At 42.7% G+C, this 22,728-nt stretch overlaps 1 protein-coding gene across 4 annotated transcripts in view; it reads left to right on the forward strand.

Annotated features, from left to right (window-relative positions):
* Positions 1–18,110: 18,110 nt before the first annotated feature.
* Positions 18,111–22,728, forward strand: part of ADGRG6 (adhesion G protein-coupled receptor G6) — a 114,098-nt gene continuing 109,480 nt past the window's right edge. For 3 of the 4 annotated variants that reach the window (XM_081186284.1, XM_081186286.1, XM_081186287.1), the window contains exon 1: positions 18,593–18,786. In XM_081186284.1, coding sequence (XP_081042410.1) covers positions 18,761–18,786 — 26 coding nt within the window. In that variant the 5' untranslated portion in view covers positions 18,593–18,760. Of the gene's footprint in view, positions 18,548–18,592; positions 18,787–22,728 lie in introns of those variants that run through there. The other variant, XM_081186285.1, reaches the window with a different exon arrangement.

A 22,728-nucleotide genomic window follows, 5' to 3' on the forward strand; every position in this document is an offset into this window, starting at 1 on the left:
GACATGGAGGAGAGATCCAAGCAGGAAGGGAACACATGCCCTTGAGCAGAGGAGAGGAGAGCCAAACCATCACTTCCCCAGAAGCTGCCTCGAACAGTAGCTTGAGGAACCATTCCTAAAGGTTGGGAACTAGCTCCTAAGTGGCAGCAGTGACTGACAGCATTGCATGGTAAAAGAGGCCTTGGTACACACTTTATGTCTCAAACCCCTCTGGTGCAGGATTGAAATCGATATAGAAGCCTCTAATTTTAGAGAGATGTTCAAGGAACAAAGAGGAAGGATTCAAACTCTCAGTCTTTGCCAAACATCCCCAAATATGTTTCACACCAGGATCTTGAGGTTCCCAGCCTGCTGATTTTTCAAGGTTCCAATTAAATGTAACATACAAAGGCTCGCATTTGCCTCCTGTCCCGCCATGGAATGTATGTCCTGGGGGCGGAAATAAGACATTGCCGACTCCTTGGGAAAGTACAGATTATATAAGAAGCTTTGTCTGACGGTGGCAAGATGACTGGACCTTTGAAGAACTATGATTCTTCTTTGAAAAGAGAAGAGTCGGAGGAATAGAAAGACACACAGAGCATCTGTTGGAACAGGGTGGCATTGGGGCACGAGCAAAGCCTTCATTCAAACCAAAACAAAAGGGAGGGTAAGAAACATGGAAAAGATAATACTAGGGAGGCTCTCTTTACAATCACTGTACTGTGTCTCAGATAGTTGCTGAAAAAGGCTAGCAAAGGAGGACTATATATTGTAAAATTCAAAAATATGCATTAATTTTGGCTGCTACCATACAGTGCCATTCAATAATAATAATAATAAATTGATTCCCCACCCCCACAAGGTCATGATTCTTTGCTGTAAGATCATATGCATGATACATTTGGCACCTCAAAGCATTGGTTTCTTTAAACACACACACACACACACACACACACACACACACACACACACACACACACACACAGAGTCTCCTCACAGCTCCTGGCAACTTACACTTGAAGGCAGGCCTTTGACCCTTCCTGAGAATCTGAATGAACAAAACCATTTTATTTGTTAGCCGAACCTCATGAAATTAGTTAAATCAACCCCTCATAAGATCAACCATAGTAAAACAAAAGCAGGGGTGGTGGGCGTATGCTCTGCTTCAGCTTCAACAGTTTTCCATATTTCATACATTGTGCAGGTTTGGAAGAGAAAAAAATCATAAGGGTCACAAAGCCACCAGCTGCAGCCCAATCATACAAACCACTATTACTGAGGGAGATTTTTGTTTTGTTTTTTTTAAGGAATGGGCATTGTGAATTAGTTCCAAAGATGGAAGAAGCTCTTGTCTGCCAAAGGAAGGAAAACTTTAGAGGGAAACCCCAGGAAAGAAACCAGCAAAATTTCAAAATCTTGTTAATTCCAATGTCCTCTTAAATCAATGGAGATTTAAAATGCTTAAGTTTGTTAGGATTGTACCCCAGGATTCCAGCACCATTGCAAGCTGACAACTTACAGTATGTCTTTATGCACAAACATGTATTAAATTCCTGCTAGACCTGATACAAATAAAGCTGATCCATTATACTACGTGGGAAGTTCCTAAGTTCTTTTTTTTTAATATACTAATTATGTTTCTTTTCCTGTTTTCCTTTCCCTAGCTGGGGTCAATTTGCAACCCTAGGGCACCGTCCAGTCAAAGTCAAGCACTTTGAAAATAACTTCTATCAGTAGGAGAGCTAAACGATATGCTAAACAGTGCAATCCAGGCCCATTTACTTGGGAGTACATCACATTAAGTTCCCTGGGGGAACTTACTTCCAAGTAACTGTACATAAGATTTCCGTTTCAACCTCTTCCATTTAAACAAAGTATTTCGGACCCTCTAAGTGTCCCTATTTTCCAAGGACATTCCTGAACTGGAGAAGCCATCCCAGTTTCTGAATGTCCCAATTTTCCTTAGAATGTCCCTATTTTAATTGGAGAAATGTTGTAGGGTATGGAATTATTCAGCCCCCGAGCCATCTGAAAGCAATCCTGAATAGGGAAGTTTTTTTAAAAAAAGTTTAATATTTTATTATGTTTTAATATACATTGGTACCTCTGGTTACGTACTTACTTCGTTCCGGAGGTCCGTTCTTAACCTGAAACTGTTCTTAACCTGAAGCACCACTTTAGCTAATGGGGCCTCCTGCTGCCGCCGCGCAATTTCTGTTCTCATCCTGAGGTAAAGTTCTTAACCGGAGGTACTATTTCTGGGTTAGCGGAGTCTGTAACCTGAAGCGTATGTAACCTGAAGCGTATGTAACCCGAGGTACCACTGTATGTTGGAAGCTGCCCAGAGTGGCGGGAGCAACCCAGTAAGATATGTGGGGTAGAAATAGTAAAATTACCATTATGGAATGGGACATCCCTATTTTCTTCAGAAAAATTTGGAGGGGTATGAGTATTTCCAGCTACTTAACTTTGATGAGGTTATGTCTCTATATTTTCTGTTATTGCGCTTGCTGCAAGAAGAAAAAGAAATAATTGTAAGAGGAAATATGTTAATGAGTTGGTAGAGCGTTAGAATCTTAATCTCGGGGTCATGGGTTCGAAAGGTGCCTATAGAGCTCCCTAAATAGCTTCAGGGTGTGCTACAGAGTGCTGGATGCTAACTAGATAGCCTTTTGCCATTTTGACTTAGAGCAATGCCACATCAGGTAGCGTTTCACATCTTCTTCTCGTTCTCACCTGGCTCTGCAAAAAGAAAGGCTGGAAGGAAAAAACACCCATCCCACTGTCAGCAGATTCTGTATGTCGCACAATCAGAAAGAATGCTTTTCGGAAGCAAAGTTTATCAGTCCTTCTCCATGCTGCAAGTTTTGGGAAGTCAACACCCAAGCCTGACCTGACCCAGTCTGCAATGAAACTGTTTCCTGCCTGGCACATGCAAGAATTGAACCACCACCACCCAAGTGATCCAAATCAAACAGCTCCGAGAGAGGAGAGTCAATAGCATTATTATTATTTGTCAATCACATCATTTCTTTATAGTCTAGAAGCCAAACATTAGTTGACTTTATTACTCATGCTGAATGTAGATGGAAATAAAAACACAACCATAGCTATAAAAACAATCAAATGAAATAATAATATTCAAGATGGGTTTGTTTTGCAAATGACAGGCGTATTTAACACCGGGGGGGGGGGGGCTAACTTGAGGACCTCCAGATGTTGCTGGACTGCAACTCCCTTCATTCCTGGCCATTGGCCATGCTAGGTAACACTGATGGACCAGTTGGAAATCCTAGACAGGCACTGCCAGTTAGACAGACAAAACTCAGTTAGATGGACTAATAATTTGACTCAATATATACTAAGGCATCTTCCTATGTTCATATCTGGAGGGTCACAGTTTCTACCTCTGATTCTAACCTGATATGTTGTTTTACAGCATCTCCACAACAGCCTGGGCAAGGAGGGACAAAGTAACACGTGCATCTATTTAGTGACCAAAACACCTATGGGCAAATGTGCCACAAGTCACAAATGCTAGAAAGTTCCACTCTTATCAGGGCCAGCATTTCTCATTTGAGGTGTGCCCCACTCTCTGCTTATACTAACCTCATCAGGTACAGGGCTCTTCTTGGCCCTAAGAATCGAATAATACTAATCAAATAAATAATTGCTAACTTGTGTATCGAGGCCCCGTGACCACCCTGTAAATAACCAGACACCACACAGGATATTGGTTTGGGATCAAATAAGGCCACAACTTTATTGGTTACAGATGGGTTTGGCCATAAGTTTTGGGATAAGCAACTGCACATATCACTCCTACCCATCGGCTGGGAGTGTTTCTACGGGTGAAGCCGGGGTGGGGTGGGGGATGACACACGTCCTGTGACCTATGTCAAATCTGTGTGTCCCCCAAGCAATTCCTGTTCGAGGAGTGGTATGGCCCTATCCCCTGTCTGGGCATAGGACAGGGATCACTCCTCCTGGATCCTTTTAACAGAATACCCTTACTCATGAAGGGGCAGCCAGAGGCTACAACCTCTCCCTCCAACTAGGCTTACCCAATGCTTACCCACCTTACAAAGTTGTCATGATTGCTATGAGGTAGGTGAAAACCCAAATGGCAGTGCTTATGCTAACCTCATCAGGTGCAGGGCTCTCCTTGGCCCTAAGAATCAAAAAATACTAATCAAATAAATAATTAATTGCCAACTTGTCATAGCCTTGAAAATCCGTTGCCTGAGGCAGCTGCCTCATGCTGCCTAATGGCAGAATTGGCCTTGATTCTAGTCCTCTGACTTGGTTTTTCTGCTCGTCTTGTTGATTGGGGGAGATGACAGCAACATTGAGTGAGGCAGCATAGCTAGGAGTGCAGGGCTGACTATGCCATAACTACTAGGCACACACAGTTTCCTGTTTCTGCCCAGAAGGGCCACAGATCATTGAGGTCTGTGCATAGTAGCTGATATAAAATTTGCTAGAACTATTACAAATGTGGATCAAACATACTTAATACTAGTAATTTTATTTTTCATTGGTCAGTCCAGAAAAGAGGCATCAATAGGCACCAAATATAATGGTGATAACCATTAACCTTGTTAATCACCGTTAATGCTTTTCACTGACATTTTAAAGTGGTTTCCTCACTATTTCTTTTCCAGTCCTGGAATTGCACATCTGCAAAATCTCCTGTCATCCCAAAACAGACAAAAGGCTGGCAGTTAACTGGTGGTCAAAATCTTGCATTGTGGATAGTGACATTTTCTATAAGGATGTTTCACTCTTGATGTCGTTTCCATGGAGAGGGGCCCTTTGTGCTGACCACCCACCCTGTACTGTTCTTCTTCCTTATGCAGGAAAAAGAAAAAAGAAAAGTCATGCTCTTTCCCCTGTTTTTGCCAGAAGAGTTGCTCTTCTGGAGGAATGAAGGAAAGAAAGGAAACTAAGTGTCTTACAGCAGCAGCAACAAAAATTATATTCTCACAAACAAACAAGTCACAGAATTTGGAGATCCAGGACAAGACTTGATGGTTACTGTGCCAGTTCTCATCACCTAGAAAGGGATAGGCTTGTAAAACAGGGCAAATATTGTTCTTGGCTGTTCAGAGCAGCAAGCTGTCAAATTCATTACCCTTATGAGATGCCCAATATATTCTATCACTTTTTAAAACTTTAATAAGTTTAAATCAGACTGTGTTTACATAAATTAAGGAGTTTACGCATTCTTCTTTTCTGCAGTGTTTCTCCAGATGGTTTTATTTTTTCTTCCTTTCCCAAATTCAATCAAAATTATTTAAAGTTGATAAGCTTGTTTTTGAAACAAAATGAGCCTTTGGCCCATATTCCTGGGAATCATGGAAATCTCTGGACCTACATTTCTGTGGTCCCCTTCAGACAAGAAATTGAGTTGTGAGCCATGTGTTCATTGCAGATATGTTTTAAAATTCAGCAGACAAGAGTTTTCAGAAATCCTCTTTGTAAATAGCCACTCTGTCTGCTGCTGCTGCTGCCGCTGCCACCCTGCTGCCCTTGCCCAAGCATCCCATACCTAGGTTGAGTGATGGCAAGTTCTGGCCAGTCGCAGAAGCAGCAGGGCAAGTGGTGGGGGGAGCAGAGCAGTGCTTTTGAGGACTTCTGCTGCCTGAGACAGCTGCTTCACCCTGCCTCATGGGTAGGCCGGCCCTGGCAGGAATAATTAGCATGTTTCTTGTTAAACATGTGGTCCCATCTGTGACGAAAAAGTTGGGTTTTGCTGGACCGGTTGGATCAAAAAGTGTTTCTTTCTTTCTTTTCTTTCTTTCCCTGCGAGCAAATGGTTAATGAACAGCAGCCTCTGATTGGTCGTGGTTCCAGGAGGGAGAGTTTAAAAGGAGGGGATTTGAGAGACAGTTGTGAGTTGGTTGAGAGGGTTGGTTGAAGTGGGTTGAAATAGAGGTTGGGAGATAGGTAGGGAGACAGGTTAGGAGACAGGTTGAAGTAGAAAGAGTGAATGTGAGAAAGAGTTGCTTATGGGAAAATAAACAACTTCCACTCTGAGTGTATTGTGAAGGACAGTGTGTGGTGTCCTGTAGGAGGAATAGACCAGAATTTTACTGGGAGGCAGAGGTTGAGCCAGGAGAAGTAGGAGCTGGAAAGGAACAGCCTACTTGGGACTAGATTTGTCTGGAGGGGAGAGATTCTTCTAAGGAAAAGAAGAAACTCCCAAACCCAGTGAAGGGAGGGAGTATGGAGAGCCCTTGGGTCTATTGCTTAACGTACCTCAGGAGCTGGATTGTTAAAGGGGGTGGATAACTGAAAGAAAATATCACCGTTTAAAGGAACAAAACCTACAACGCAAAACAACTGAGGACAAATTAAAGTGTAATCGTACTGTATGCCTGAAGTAACCTAAGTTTAATCCATTTGTGTTGTATACTATCTTGCCTTAAATAAATCTTTATTGTTTATTTAAAGAAAACCTGTCTGAGACTCCAGCTTACTAAATATCCCATCACAAAGGTCCCCCACAGGATACTCTGGGCTAGAATTTCAAGAGGAAAGGAAAAGAAATCTTCGGGTAAAGGGTTGTTCAGGGAGGTGGGGGCAATTTATCTAAGTGAGAGCGGGCCCAACGGCGTGAAAGGAAAAAATGCCGCCGCGCCCATCATCGCACCATCACATTTAAAGGAAGCACAGTGGTGCCTCTGCTGGAGAAAAAGCACATTCACTGAACTCTGTGCTTTTAGGTAAGCATCTGTATCAACTGAGAATTAATTTCTCATTTCTGAGCACGGTGTTTGTGGTAGCAGCTCAACTCCAAGCTTCCTTGCATGAAACTGATAGCCGGATCCTTTGGTCACGTTGGTGGGTGACTTTTGCCAGGAAGTAGACAGTGGGAATGAGTCCCTGTTGTTTCTCCTGGAGCTGTCAACAGCTTCCAACGCAATCAACCCATATGATATATATATGTCTGAAAGGATCATTTTCCAGTAACACACTAACTGATATACCATGACTTGTTTTCACTTATGATGTGGTGAGACTTTGCTGGAAACAAAAGCCTTTGATATTCATCTTCAGCTGTGGAAAACACCATGCATACAAACTACCGCAGATTTCTTTGTGGTGAAATTACATGCAAGACCACCCTAAGGCTACTTGACCTCATCCACTGGATAAAATGAATCCTGATCACCATGTTCTGTAAACAAAATCAGAGTAGTTTACATCTGTAAACATTTTTCTTCTTCTCTGCAGTTTTCTTTTGAAGATATCATAAAATATTTACCTCAAAGGGATATTTAAATCATTCATAGAGTTTTGGTTTTTTTAAAAAATCAGTAGTCTATCATTAGCGACATTATGCAAAACAAAAACTGAACAAGATCCCAAGGTCCTGATTATCATATGCATCTCTTCTATACTTAAACAAAAATGCACCAAAGCCAGACAAAGTTAAGCTTTTTAAGTGTGCCTTTCTGTTCCAGCACAAAAGCTGAGTTCAGGATGTTACAATTATTCAATCTCTGCCTTAATTTAATAAATGGAAACAACTGTCTGGGACACAACAGAATGAGCTCTGGAAAAACTGGGTAGGATGATAAATTGCACGCTTCCAAGAGAGTTCATCTAGTTGATAATCACGCAGCCATCTTTAATTATTATTCTTGTCTATCTGTCTTCTCCAATTTTCCATACTAATATTTCAAGGATGATTTTATAAGGGCTGCTTAAAGTTACCAGGAATGGGGGGACATTGTAGACAGCACACTGGGGCAGGGAGGGTTAACCCTTCCTTCCCCTGCTGCAATCTCAGTGAAGATCACCCAGCTATTTGGGAGGTAGGCAGTGAGCCAGCAATTGAGGGGGATGGACAGGGAGATAAAAAAGTTAAAAATTAGGATGTTGCTGGGTTAATGTAAAAATAAAAAGTAAAATAACAGTGCAGACTACTGGGATTTTTTTTTAAAAAAAAGTTTATATTTGTTTCATTTAAGTTCTGAAGGAAGTACAGTGGTAGCTCGGGTTACAGACGCTTCAGGTTACAGACTCCGCTAACCCAGAAATAGTACCTCGGGTTAAGAACTTTGCTTCAGGATGAGAACAGAAATTGTGAGGCGGCTGTGTGGCGGCAGCGGGAGGCCCCATTAGCTAGAGTGGTACCTCAGGTTAAGAACAGTTTCAGGTTAAGAATGGACCTCCAGAACGAATTAAGTTCTTAACCCGAGGTACCACTGTAGTTACTATGTTCTTGTGGAAGCTTGTTCCAACACTGATTGAGGTGTAGACATGGAAAGCACCCAAGAAATCACACAGTGTAAGGAAATCTTCACCCTAAGATGGAGAAAATGTCTTTCAGGTCCCTTTGACATCACTGTTTACAATCCCCCCGACCTAAAAAAAAACCACACAGAAAGAAACCAGGATAGCTCTACATGCATCTAAGTCAGCCTTTCTCAACCTTGGGTCCCTAGATTTGTTGAACTACAACTCCCATCATCCCTAGCTAGCAAGGCCAGAGCTCAGGGATGATGGGAGTTGTAGTCCAACAACATCTGGGGACCTGGTGTGATTATAAATTTGATAAAATATTTAAGATGCCACAAGACTCTTTGTTTATTTGTTTTTTTGTATTCTAAAACAGAGAAAGATTGTGTTTATGTGTGTGCATTTTATGGGACCATCTGTAATAATGTAAAATGCACCGAAGCTCCACAGAGTGTCCTCATTTTGATAAGGATTGGAGGAAAATACATAATAACAGAACACAATTATGTGCGTTCATATATCTGTCTCCTTGTTTGGCCTTATAAGACGGAAATTTCTTTGGTAAGATGAAGTGGGGTAGAACTCAATTTATACCTGTGTTCTCAGAATCTAATGTCTTGCAAAGAAATCACACAAAATGTCAGCTTTCTGGGGACTGGAAAGCGCCTAATGAACAATTGCTTTAACTAACCAACAATATTCCTCTATGCATGCAAGGAAGAAGTGACATAATAGGATGATCTTTCATTTAAAGAATGGGATTCCACACGTCATGTGATTTAGAACCAATCAAAAAGTCTTCTTGTTACATTTCAATCAAACACACACAAAAAAACATTTTACCCAAGAACAGAAGATTGAGAGGGATAGGTCAGTAATATCTGGCCTCTCAGCCAAGGACATGATATCAAAACAATTGCCATGTATATGGAAAACAAATAGTTCAGTCTGGCATTTATCCACATTGTACTCTAAACAAATGTATTAGGCTCTGTGGAAGTTTAGACTACAGCCAAGATGAAATACGCAATAATAGAAATCAGGCATATTTCTGTATCTAGCAGAGCAGTTATATTCACACCACACTGACAAATTATTAATTGGCAATAGTGCTATTGTGTACATACTTGATGCATAGCAAATCTGAATTTCTTGCCATGTAATACGTGGAACCACCCTAAATCTTCCTACAAACGAAGTCCTAGATTGCAACCAAGAAAGGTGGGATATATTTATTAAACAAATGCCTATCATTTAACCCTTTCACTTCCAATTTCAAAAATTGCTTATATTCTGCTCTCCTCTAATCAAAGAAGTATTTTAGTGCTGTCTTAGATTCTATATAGCAGAATATATACATTTTAGAACATATTTCTCTTCAGCAGTAAATATGAACAGGCAGTAGAAAGCCATTTGAGAGCAATTTTCTGCAAATGCTCCAAAGACCAACAGAATGAGGATAAAGGATGGTCTGTATGAAATCTGAAGTGTTGACAGTTGATCACTGACAAAAATTAACGAAAAGGTCTAAAAAAAGGAATGCTAGAATTTATGCAGTCCAGAACAACAAAATGCAATCAGAGTTTTGCTATTAATTTAGATGTGATGTGGAATGGATTCTTTCTCTGAAACCAATATGCAAGAGTATGAAACCATGACAAATTAGTGCCATGGTCTCTTTAGCTTCAATGGTCAGCTCTGAGTCCTGAGCCTGGCCTAGCTGTCCATCTGGTGCCCTTGCAGCCTCTGACACTAGGTCTGGATTTCTGCTAGATTCTGGGTTCATAACAAACATAAGAGGCAACATGATGGGGAATGGGAAATTAGCGAAAATATATGATCACTTACATTTTCCCTCCCTCCTGATCAGAAACCCCATTCCTTAAGTACGGTAGGTGAGGCTTTTCTATTTGTGGGAGGGCAAGTCTGTATCCAACCTCTTCTGTTCAAAAGAGGACAAATATTTGAAAGATTTAGTTTTCAGAAAGTGGCTTCCTTAAATCTTGGCACCAAAATGCAAACTTCCAAATACAGAAGTTTGCCTCCAAACCCGTAATCCTTAAAAAATAAAAATAAAAAACACTTTGAAATTCTGGAGAGAGACTGTATTACCCAATTTCTGTTTGCATGAGTACAAGCCTTAGCAAAGGAGCCATCTTATGAATCAGAGATGGAACATCACAATTGGTGTTGTGCCTAGCTGTCTGGGACCAGTAAAAAAGCCAAAATTAGCCTTGTTTTTGTGTTAATTCATATTTAGAGCATTCATAGTGGATCCAGAATTGGCCTCCACTTATGGACGCACTGTTAAGACCATGTTCATGGAAGACAATCTTACTCAGATATGAGTGATCGCCAAAGAAGAAGTATAAAGTAGGACTGAAGCTCTTCCTATGTCATATTCTTGAGCTAGCTCGGCTCTCTTTGGTTGGTGCTTTGAGCATGGTCTGTGCACAAAGGAACGCAAAGGAGCAGGTGCTTGTGCACAGGAGCTTCAAGCAATTGGCACATTTGCAGACGCTTCAAGTGTCCCTATTTTCCAGGGACAGCCCCAGATTTACAGAAGCCATCCTAGTTTCTGATTTGATCCTGGAATGTCCTACTTTTGCTTAGGATGTCTCTATAGTGGTACCTCGGGTTAAGAATTTAATTCGTTTTGGAGGTCCATTCTTAACCTGAAACTGTTCTTAACCTGAGGTACCACTTTAGCTAATGGGGCCTCCTGCTGCTGCCGCACAGTCAACGCAAGGTACTGCTTCTGGGTTAGTGGAGTCTGTAACCTGAAGCGTCTGTAACCCAAGGTACCACTATATTTTCATCAGAGGGTATGGTAGGACGTCCCTATTTTCATAGGAGAGATGTTGGAGGGTATGGAGTTGCTGATGTGCAGGTCCTGTTGAGTTTCCCTTGGAGAGGGAGGATCTGACGCAGTGTTGCTCACAGTGCTCACAGGCACTGCTGGGTCCTTGAGAAATAGCTTGGTGAACCAACATTCCGGGTAGAGGCAACAAGGCAGCCTGAATTTGTTGACCTTACAGGGTGGGGCCTTGGCCTTCTGGAACCTACTTGGAATCTGCCAGCTTCTCAGGTGGAATCACAGGGCCAGTTGCCTCTAGACCAGAAGGTCTGATGTTCTTCCTCACAGGGCAGGTGGAACCGATGTCCCTGTGAGGGGCAGGAGGGGTCTAGCCCATCTGAGGAGAGAGCAGCTGTGAGCAGAGTTGGCAGTTCCTGACTGTTTAGCTGCTGCGTCTATTAATAATAAGCAAAGTTTCACACATGGGGATATGATCAGCTTGCTTAAGTTTCCCCACTATTATTTTATTATTTTTATGGTCTGTCTGTAAAAATAGAGAACAAGTTCTGTTGTTAAAGGGAAAAAGGGGCTTTCATCCATTCACCACATTCAACTGCTCTTTGTGAAAGCCAACACAAATATTATTATTCACAAGGCGCACCTCTTGACTATTTCTATGGTTTTCTTTCCCTTGCTGAGCTTTGTTTCCATACATCTTGTAAGTTTGCAAAATGCGGGAAATGGCTACATACTTATAATGTGATCCCATAGCCACAGGTGCTGAGATCAGCAGATTTTGGATCAATATATCACGGAGGTGTGGGTCTGGAGGGACCAGGAGCTGTCAACTGATCCACTCTCCTACACCGAGGCAGGATTTTCCTAAGCCACAAAAACGCAAAAGTAATAAAGTGCATCCAGTGAAGAACTGGAGAGTATGAGCTGCAATCATAATTTTTCTGAAATCAATAGGGGAAACTACCATCCGTTTCAATGGATTGGAACTGCTTCATAAGAGTTATTCATTCCAGTGGCATACACTGCCAACAAGGATTTACTCGGGAACCAAAACTACTTCTTTTGCCTTCAGGATGAAGCACTGTGAGTCAGAAGGCTTTACTACATGTTGACCCCCCCCCCATGTTAACATGTGGCATTTAGTTTCCATCTTTAATACAGAAATGTAGATTATTACTATTACTATCACCATCCCAAGTCTTTGAATCAATTGGCTGCAAATGACCTGTAATATGACTTCCTTTGTCACTTTGGGGCTTGAAGACTGTTACCAGTGTAAAAGCAAAAATATACACACAAAAATATAGCAATGAACTTCAAAGGTTTTAGAGCTTAGTTTTGGTTTGGATAGTCTTCCAAATTTGGAGATGCTCATTTAAAACTTATCCAGACTTTCCAAGCTGTTCAGTCCTGCTAAACTGGGCTAAAAACACAGAACTGAGAAGACTTTTCCTCGTGAGGTTTCCAGTGCTTCGGCTAATGTACCCCTGATGGAAATATTTTGAGGTCAGCCTTCCTTGCATATTTCTAGACTTCCACATCTGTTCAGAAAATGGAAAATAAGAAAAGTCAATGCAGAAAATGAACTGCATGAACCTTTCAGTAATTCATCTAATGCTTGGTTTTTAAAACGTGCAAAGATTGACTTGCTTTTTACCTCTTTCTCAGGCTATTTTGCACAGATTACTTGTAGAGCTTAGAAACAAAAACAATGCAAACATAATTTATTTCAGAATTCTTACAGAATCCAATGAACGTACAGGAACAACAGTGTCACACTTAAGTGCTATTTCATATGTTCAGCTGGGGAGAGCAAAAGCTTGGAGGACGAGAGGCATGAGCCCCTACCCTGGACTTTGCAGATAGCAGCATATACTGTGCCTGCTCTGTGAGTGCTCAAAACATGTAGAGGCAACGTTTACTTGTTCACACTTCACACAATCCACTTATTTATTTATTTTTAAAGAAGAATCATATCCACAGGGCCTCTGGTAAGCAATCTGCTGAGTAACCAGGTGGCGGGCACAGTTCCCATTGAAGGCTATTATGCATGATTGAGAGAAGGCGCTTGTGCAAATTGTATTTGATGCTGTTATTTGAATGCATATACTGGATTTTTGTTAAACCTGATATAACCAATTTGGTAAGAATCAAATTAATGTAGGGTGCAAGCGGATCACATTTTTTAACTGCATGTGCTGTACTAGTTTGGTCCTTAAGTGGTACTTGAGGGCAGTGAGTGATATTTTCTTTACAGCAATATTGTCTATTATCTGTTCCATTGTCAAGGAACATTTTTACCCAAATATATCTTTTGCAGAACTCTTGTATTGCAAAGGATTCTGAAGCATATTCTAGAGCACACCAACACTTCATGCAGGATGAGGTCCAAACCTCCGGTGTTTCACTTTTGGCTCATGTGAAAAGCAGATGAGAAAACCAAAGGTGGCTGAGGAAAGAGCACCAGGTTTTATGTGGGCAGCTGTACGAGGAGAATTGTAATTCCACTAGTGCAATTAATCCATCCGGAGTAGAGAGTGGAATGTTCTCCAGTAGAAGCCAAGTAGGGAACAAGCAAGAGAGTATTGATCCAACAGCAGCAGGCCCAGAAAGCACTCTAAGATTGGGTGGCAGTTATATATTTCACAAAGCATCCACATAACCCCATGATGACACAATCACATGAATTTAAGTGTATGTTTGAATATGGGTAATTGTTATGTTAAAGACATGTTATTAGACTGCATTTGTTTATTTGTGTGTAGAGGGCTCTAAGCAATTAAGAGGAGGCAGGGCTTCAAGGTACCCTCGGTGTATGGTGTGAATAGTATAACTTCGGAGTCACCAACTCACAGATCACAGAACTGTGAACTTCAAAAGTGTACATTGTGACACTTCGAGTTCCTGCCAGATGAACACAATCTCATGTGAATTTGTTACCCAGATGTTACTCTGTTGACATAAGCAGACCACTCGTATGAACACGGAATTGGGGACTGGTCTCAGGTGCTTAGAAAGTTTGGATCTTCATATCACTGCTCTTATTCTTGCAGCAGATCAAGAAAAGATCCAGAGGGATGCTGCAAACCCATCCTATGAAGATGGATGGTTGCCAACTCTTGACTCAGTATTCCAGTTTCCAGGAACAAACACAGCATCATCCAACGCTGGGGGGGACGGGACACAACGCACACCTTCACAAATGCATGAGATCTTTAAGCACTATGTCCCACATACTGTTATGCCTAGCATTCAATGCTAGACGAACTTTAGGTTTCTAAATCTACATCTACAGTCCGTTTTCTCTCATGACATCTGCAACAGATAACTGAAAGTGTGGCTTGCTTCCTGCCAGACAAGCACGACTAGTGTAGCGGTCCACAGCTTTTTATTTATATACATAAAATAATATCCTGCTATTCCTTCCTCGGAGCAGTGTGCATTAAAAAGAATAGCAGCCAAAATATCTAGGAGGACCAAGAAGCTCAATAAAAAAAAGAAAGTTTTAATTGCATCTGTATTAATTTTGCTTCTGGGGCACTTCTTTAGGAGCATGGGGGACAAAGTATTTCTCTTTTTTGAAAACTCTGTGGCAGCTAGTACATTAGTAGTCTTCAGTCTTTTCAGAACCCACCCGAAGCTCAAACGTACATTTGGCGAACCCACTTTTTAATTTTACACCATCAATTTCTGTATAGGTAGTGTTGTTGCTGCAACCCACTTTAGGTGAGGCTGTGACCCAACCATGGGTTTCCACTTTAAGACCAGTACAGTACACACACAATGGTAAGGAGTGATAAGGTACTCATCTAGTGCTTTTAACTAGGATGTCACCTCTGCAATCATCATGCAATAATGAATTATAATGGTACTGGTGCTTGATTAGAGCAGTGTTTCCCAACCTTTTTTGGGCAAAGGCACACTTGTTTCATGAAAAAAATCTCGAGGCACACCACCATTACAGCCCCGTGACGTCAGCGCGCAGCGTCACGCCGGGAGGGACGCACGAAAGTGTAAGTTTCAATTTTTTCCCCTCCCCCTTGCCTTCCTTCTGTGCCAACCGCCAAAAAGCCAAGAAAAAAGCCAAGACTTTAGGGCAGCAGGTCGACACGGAAGAAGCTCCTACCTAAGGACAGGTGCGACGGCCGTGTCCTCTTCTGTCACACTTGGCAGCCCTGCCTCACGGTCGTGACTCCCACCCTGATTTCTCCCCGCAGGTCGAGCGGCACAGGCAGCCCAATGTGTCCAGGCCAGACACAAGCCCCGCTTCCCCACTCTAGATCCTGAATGCGACCAAGTGCTCTGGACTCCCAAGCAGGGTGGGAAAGAGGACTCGCATCTGGTAGCCTCCGGGCTCCTCGCCTGCTCGAGGGATGGCATTGCAGGCAAGCTGCCGGCCGTCGCCATCGCCGCCCCCTCATGCGAGTGGACCTGCCCGGAGTGGTGGGCCGGGGGAGGCTCACTCTCTGTGGGGATGTGGCCCGCACGCGCGGCCCCGCTTCCTCCTGCCCAGGGCTGAGCTCCTTACCCGCGATCTCGGTCTCGCGCATGCGGATCCCACTTATTCCGAAGCTCGCGCCACTAGCCGGGGCTCTCACACCGTGCCAGGGCGAGGCGGCGCGGCCCACTGACGTCATCGTGGCTCGCCGCCGCCCTCGACTTCCCTGTTCCCTCCCCTCCCTCGGGTTGCCGTGGTTACCGAGGACTGCAAGCTGCTCGGGCGAGCGTGGGGCATTAAGTGGGAGAAGGAAAATTAAAATTAAAACTCGCCTGAAGGCCGCCTCTCCGGATATGAAGCTATCTTTCGAATTTTTTAATTTTTCCCGCGGCACACCAGGCAACGTCTCGCGGCACACTAGTGTGCCGCGGAACACCGGTTGGGAAACACTGGATTAGAGTATATAAACACTATATAAACACTATTATTTTAAGCTGAAGGGGAAACCTCTGAAGCTGGGGTCATGTTTTTGTTTTGTTTTTTAGATGTGCTAAACCAATCCAAAATGACAGCTAGTGAACTTGGAGCCAAGGGTGGTCCAGTGGTTTTAGTGTTGGACTAGGACCTGGGAGACCAGGGTTCTATTTCCCACTAGGCCATGAAGCTCACTGGATGACCTCAGGCCAGTCACTGCCTCTCAGCCTAACCCACCTCACAGGGTTGTTGTGGGGATTAAATGAGGAACGGGAGAACTATGTAAGTAAGCCACCTTGAGCTCCGTTGAGAAAAAGGTGGCATATAAATGCAACAAACAAATAAAAAAATCATACTACTGAAATGCATGTGGTGTTCACTGAAATATGCACAGGACTGTATATTTATAGGCCTCCTTTTAGGGTTGGAGCTTCTCAAGGCTGCTTCCAGCAAATAATTTACAAAGCAATAATATATCAAAAACCACAAACAGTATAATAATAAAATTTATAAATAACCATAATTAGCAATAGCACTAATCACTAGCAATAGCCAGCCCAATATACACTATAGATAGTGTCTGTGTGTAGATAGAGCAAACAGATTTTGGATTTACAGTTAATTTGGAGGCAGGGGGCAGGCTGGACATACTGTTAGCAGATTATGGATTTTTCTTCTCAAGTTTTTCAGTCTGGAACATTGGTCATGAAATTCTTCAGGCTCATTATCATATCCTATGCATTGCTTCTTGAATAGGGTGTCCCTCAGTGACTCAACCTGAAGTCAACCTTCTGTTCCCAGGAAGTGTGCATGCATGGGGGAGGAAATGTATTTCCCTTTGATCCTAGCAGAATGTTGATAGATCCTGAGTTAGTGCAGCTGGCACATGGCCAGTGATTGTGAAACAAATTAATCATGCTGATTCACAAATGCATGTTCATTGCTTGAGAGTTCATCACTTGGTGACTTGCAGGGGTGTGCGCGCCTATCTTAAATTATTTTCTTCAACCATCTATCTATATACCACTTAACACTGTAGCTCCTAAGCAGTGTACAGTAAGGTTAGATGCAATATGAAAACTCAGTGATGTTAAATTTCTGATTATCGTGTCACACACGGCAATATTCATTTAACACAGCAGTTGCAAGGGGATGAACATGTATGTTTCAGTTAAACCGTCCAATGGAAGTGTATGGCACGTACCACATATGAATGAAATTGTCACTTGTTTTTCTGCCAGTAACGCTGTGCCTCCTTGAATAACTTATGAGAAACAGAAGGAAAGAGGAAAAGCTGAATCTACACAGTCCTTCGAGAGATTTACATGGAAGCTGCGCAAACTTACCACCAAATGAAAACTCATTTCCATGCTCATGCAAAAAATCACAGCCCCAGTATTCTGGGGTGCCACCATAGTCCAAAAAGTGATCCTGAATAAAAATCTCAAGGATGCGTGGGGATCCTCCCCTTGGCTCTCTGTTTTTGTGCTATGGAGCCACGGAAAAGTATCAGGTTAATGCTTTTCATGATGCAACCCATGAGCATGGCTCTGTCATTTGATGACGATTTGGTGGTCTCCGTCAAGGGTGCCGACTTGAATAAAATAGGGAGGGCTCACACTATTGATCTCTTGACGTGGCACACCCACACTATTTGAATGGCAATACTGTACCTTTTAACTAGCGGGGGGGGGGCGGGGCGGATCCCTCAAATATATTAGGGGGGGGGCGGGTTTGCAAAGGGATTTCGGCCCCTAGGAGCCGACTCCTAAGGTCCCCGTCGAAACTATTCCAGGTCCGATTTTTGCCCAGGCCAAATGCAAAATGTCAACAGGTGCAGCTTTCCTCGGAAGCGTAAAAGACGCCTTCGCGTGATTTTCCTAACGCACATGTCTCAGGGCCTTTGGAAGTCAGGCTGGTGAACCTGGGGCAGAAACTGCAGAACTCCCCCACCCCCACAGTTTCCAGCACGTGCTTCTCATTGAAAAGGAGATTCCAGCGTGTCGGCTCGTGTGTGAAGCTGCGCAGCGGCGGCGCTTGAGAAACTTTTGGGTCCCTTCCCTCCCGCCCGTCGCCCCCGCCGCTCTAGGGTGGGGCTGAGCGTCGTAGGCCGGCCTCCTGAGGCGAGAGGGGGCCAGCCGGAGCCCGCCCGGGAGCCCCACAGGCGAATCTTGAGGCGCGGCAGCCACCTGAGCGGCCGGCCTCTAGGTCTCGGCCCTGCGCGGGAGTCGCCCCACTGGGCGGGAACGTGGTGCAAAGGAGCCCTTTCCGCCCTGTTGTGTGGGGCTCCTTCGCCTTCAGAAGAGACGCAGCTGCAGCTGCTGCCGCCGCTCAAAGTTTCCGCTGCGGTATTTTGTGCCGCTTTCTTTTTGGTTTTTTATTTTAGTTTTTAGCCTGCCCCTCAGGCGGGGAAGAGGCGCGAGCCGGTATACCGCCAACTTTGCGCGTGGAGGGAAGCCCTGAGGGGGATGGAGCAGCTGCGCTCGTGAACTTGTCCACGGAGAGGTAGAAAAGCCCGAGGAGGAGGAAGAGTGCCAGCCAGCCCTGGGCAGGAGAGGATGGTTGCGCGCACCGAGTAATGTGAACATGTAAGTTTCGCCTTCCTTCTCGGCCCTGGGAAGGGAACGCGCTCTGCGTTTCTTCTTCTTCTTGCCGCAGCCTGGCGAATGGTTCTCTGATGCCTTGCCAGCCCTCGGGAACCAAATAAACCGGTTTCGCGTTCGTCTGCACTTTTCTTCCGCGGCATATTTAGGCCAGACGCGACAAGATCATATCTCCCCACGGCCTCCCCAGAGACTGAGATGGTGACTCTTTTCGGGGCAGAAAGGTAGGCAGGGCCGCAAAGGAGGGACGAAGGGAGCCTTTTTTTCCCATGAAGAGCAGGTAAGAGGCTTCGCACCAGCCCCAAAGCTCGTGATTTACCAGGATCTCTCTCCCTTCCCCTTTGTTAAAAAAAGAGAGAACAATTGATGACATTCCGAATAGCAGCGGTGAAAGAGTTAGTTTTAAAGATACCGCAAACTCCCATTTGACACTTGTTAGTAACTTAATTTACTTCTGCTTTAGGGTTTCCTGCTCTCATGGATGAGGTAGGAGGGCAGTTGCGCACTTGTAGGTTTTTGTTAGAACTTCATAAAGTTATAGTGACATACCTCTGTAGAGATTCTGTAGAGTTTTAAACCCCAAACTTTCCCTGAGTCAAAGTGGAAGCGAGATCTTGGTTCATAAAGGAGCTATTTCTAGCTGAAAAGGTGCTCTGCCAAAAAACAAGGGGGGAGGTTCAGAGAACCGAAGGTATTGAGCTCCTTTGGACTTCCAGCCTTTCTTCCTGTCTGCTAGGCTGTTAGACTTTTTCTTTTTCTTAGAGAGAGAATGTCATAGCGTTAGATTTGGGAGTTTATGCATTTGTTAAGTCTCCTAGTGGCTGGCTGGACTTGCCCATTTGGCTACTACTTTATTACTGCATTCAAGCACAGTAACCAAAATCCTTTCACCTCCTTTGCTTGGCACTTGGGTAGTCTGCCTATATAATCGGAGAACACAGGGATTTTTGCAGACTCAATTATTTTATCAAAGAAGGTGAAGAATAAAAGCTGTCATTTTCAACATGCTCCTAAATTAATTCTCCCATTTTGGTTGTAATACTTGGGTGTCTTGGAAATGGTAAACAATAGATAATATTTTGCTACCAACTTAAGCATCTTTTCCTGTGATTAATTCACTACCTGCTATAAGTTAATTAAGAGAGAACACTTACATACCACCTTTCATCATACCAGATTTCAGATTCTGAAATTAATACATTTTTAAAGGGTATCAGATTTATATCAGAGCAACAATGCGATGCTTAATACAGCTATAATGACAATTTCACCAACATTTCTTTTGGTTCCAGTACAAAATAAACAAGGTCCAGTTCTTTTGAAAATCCCTGTCGTCTGGGTTCTTCCCTCCCATACTTGCTTGAAACTGGTAATTTTGGTCAATACTATAAATATAATGTCCCGGGTCTTCCTCTGCCAATGATCAATTGTTGGAGCCTTAGTGCTTCTCCAAGTTTTTGCAGTCATAATCCGCACAGCTGTTAACATTTGGATGCCAACACAATCCTATATCTCTGAACCTGCTGTTTCACATGACTTGGGAACATTGAACAGGGTCCATTTGGAGATTACATCCCACTTTCTCTTTAACATTACAGATTCTTTTACAAATAAAGACAATTCTATGGTGGTTGGTTGGTTTAAAAAATCTCTTAGATCATTTGTTACTAGCCTACCAGTTTTGGCAACGTTCAGTTTCCACTCTAGACAGGTGTAATGACGCAAACTAGGGCACCATAATGATACTCATAAGTAATATTACACTTAAAAATGAAGTGGAATAGAGGTGGCTGCGATATAACTGAATTGGGGACTCCTAAACAGAAGAGATTTACAAGAAAAGGGGGAAGTGGTGAGGCACTGGGAGGGAATCCCACCCTGGGCTCCTTATGCAGGAAGGGTGGGATAGAGATTGAATAATAAATAAATAAAAGGTTAAACAAAAAGTTTCTATCATGTATTCTGGTCTCCCCCCCCCCCCTTTCAGGGTTTATTTTGAAATTGTGAGCTTCCATTGGTTTCAGCAATAAAATGAGATAAAAGCTGCAATCCTATGTGCTGGAAAATATGCCTAATTGAACAGAGAAGTATTATTGTTGCAATGCGTTGTAATGGACACTGAGCCCTTGAAAAAAGTTTGGAAGCTTTTTGGAAGTGTTGAAGATATTTGCATTATAATTAATTACATTCTTGAATGTTAATGTTATAAAACTAATAATACATGGGTTGGATTAAATTATTCTTTTTATAGTTTATACAGTGGTACCTCGGGTTACATACCCTTCAGGTTACATACGTTTCAGGTTACAGGCTCCGCTAACCCAGAAATAGTACCTTGGGTTAAGAACTTTGCTTCAGGATGAGAACAGAAATCGTGCAGCAGCAGCGGCACGGTGTCATCAGGAGGCCCTATTCGCTAAAGTGGTGCTTCAGGTTAAGAACAGTTTCATGTTAAGAACAGACCTCCAGAACGAATTAAGTTCTTAACCCGAGGTACCACTGTATATGCATTATTGTTTAGCAGTTAAAATCTCTTTTATGATCACATTATAGCCTTAATATTTGGTTTTGTTTGCCTTCACTCCAAACTACCCTTTTGAAAAAGCACCTGAGACAGCAGTTTCTTCTAAATCTATTGCACAACATCAGCAAAAGTTAGTCTTCAAGAGGAAACTTATACAGTGGTGCCTCGCAAGACGAAAAGAATTCGTTCCGCGAGTCTTTTCGTCTTGCGATGTTTTTCGTCTTGCGAAGCACAGTCCGTCGCAACTGCGCCTCTTCAAGCGGCTTTTTAAAAAAAGCGCAAGACGTTTTCGTCTTGTGAAGCAAGCCCATAGGGAAATTCGTCTAGCGAAGCAACGCAAAAACGGAAAACCCTTTCATCTAGCGAGTTTTTCGTCTTGCGAGGCATTCGTCTTGCGGGGCACCACTGTATTTGCATGCTCTCTTCTGTAAGTGTACATGTAACTTCATCTGAGGTCAGAACTTCACAAATGCTAGTTCTGGTAGCTAATCATGTAGGGTCACAGTTAGCTGAATGAAACCAAGGAAACTCTGTGCTCACCCTATTCATTACTCTCACCAAAGTCAGACTTTGTAACATTCAGCTTTAGAGGGTCGTACTGAGTTCTTTGTTCAATACATCATGTACATATCACAACAGAGCAATGCAGTCTTTGGCAATCCTCTTCTCTCTGAATGGCTTTTCTTGTTATAATGTGCCTACTCAAGACCAACTACCTAATCCACAATTCATGTACATATGTACTTTTTAAAAAGCAGTTGGATTAAAGATGATTCATTCTGTTCAACTGTCATCATTTTTCAATCTCAAGACTACTTCATTTTAATTGGGCAGTGCATCAGACAACAGGGAGGTCAGCATTTTGAGTAAAGACAAAATTATGGCACTTTCCTGAAAGCTATGATAGACAATGTAAACCTAAATATGGTCCAGGAAGGAAACAGAATGAGGATATACAGTTATTTGTCTAAATATCTTATATGGAAATGTACTGATTTTTTTTAAAAAAAATATCATCATCATCTTTACAGTAAAAACGAATAAAAATAGAATATTTCTGTTGCATTTTCCAATCACTTACATTAAAGTAGAAAGGTTTCTCTGAAGCCCACTGGTTTGCATCCACCATTGCGGAGCTATCAAAACTCTTAATGCTCATTATTCATCCTTGCTTTGGGGTCCCTGAGGCCTCCATGCTTGTAATGTTTTGGAAAGAATGTCAAAAATTACAGTTTGAAATATACTCTACATACCTTTCATAAAGGATGTGTTTTCATTTTCAGTGCTTTAAATGTGAGTCACTGAGCTCAGGAAAGTTCTTTAAAAAAGAAAAGAAGAGTTCCCACATATAGCTTCATCTTTCATTTTCTTTTCTTGAAACTTAATAAGCCAAATTCAGCATGCTAGTCATATATTGCAATTCAGTAGGGTCTCACTGAAACATCTGTTTTTGCTGAAATACTAATTTCAAAATTAGGGAAAGGTGTGAGGCCAGAATACACGTGTATTGTGGCTATACATTCACACAAACATTGTTTTTCCATACCCAAGCAGGCAACAAGAACAGTTATTTGCAATTGAAGTAACTACAAATTGAGTGGCATGCAATTTAACTCAGCACAGTTTTATTCTGGATTATTTG

The sequence above is a fragment of the Podarcis bocagei genome (assembly GCF_964188305.1).
Source record: "Podarcis bocagei genome assembly, chromosome: 3".
NCBI lineage: Eukaryota > Metazoa > Chordata > Lepidosauria > Squamata > Lacertidae > Podarcis > Podarcis bocagei.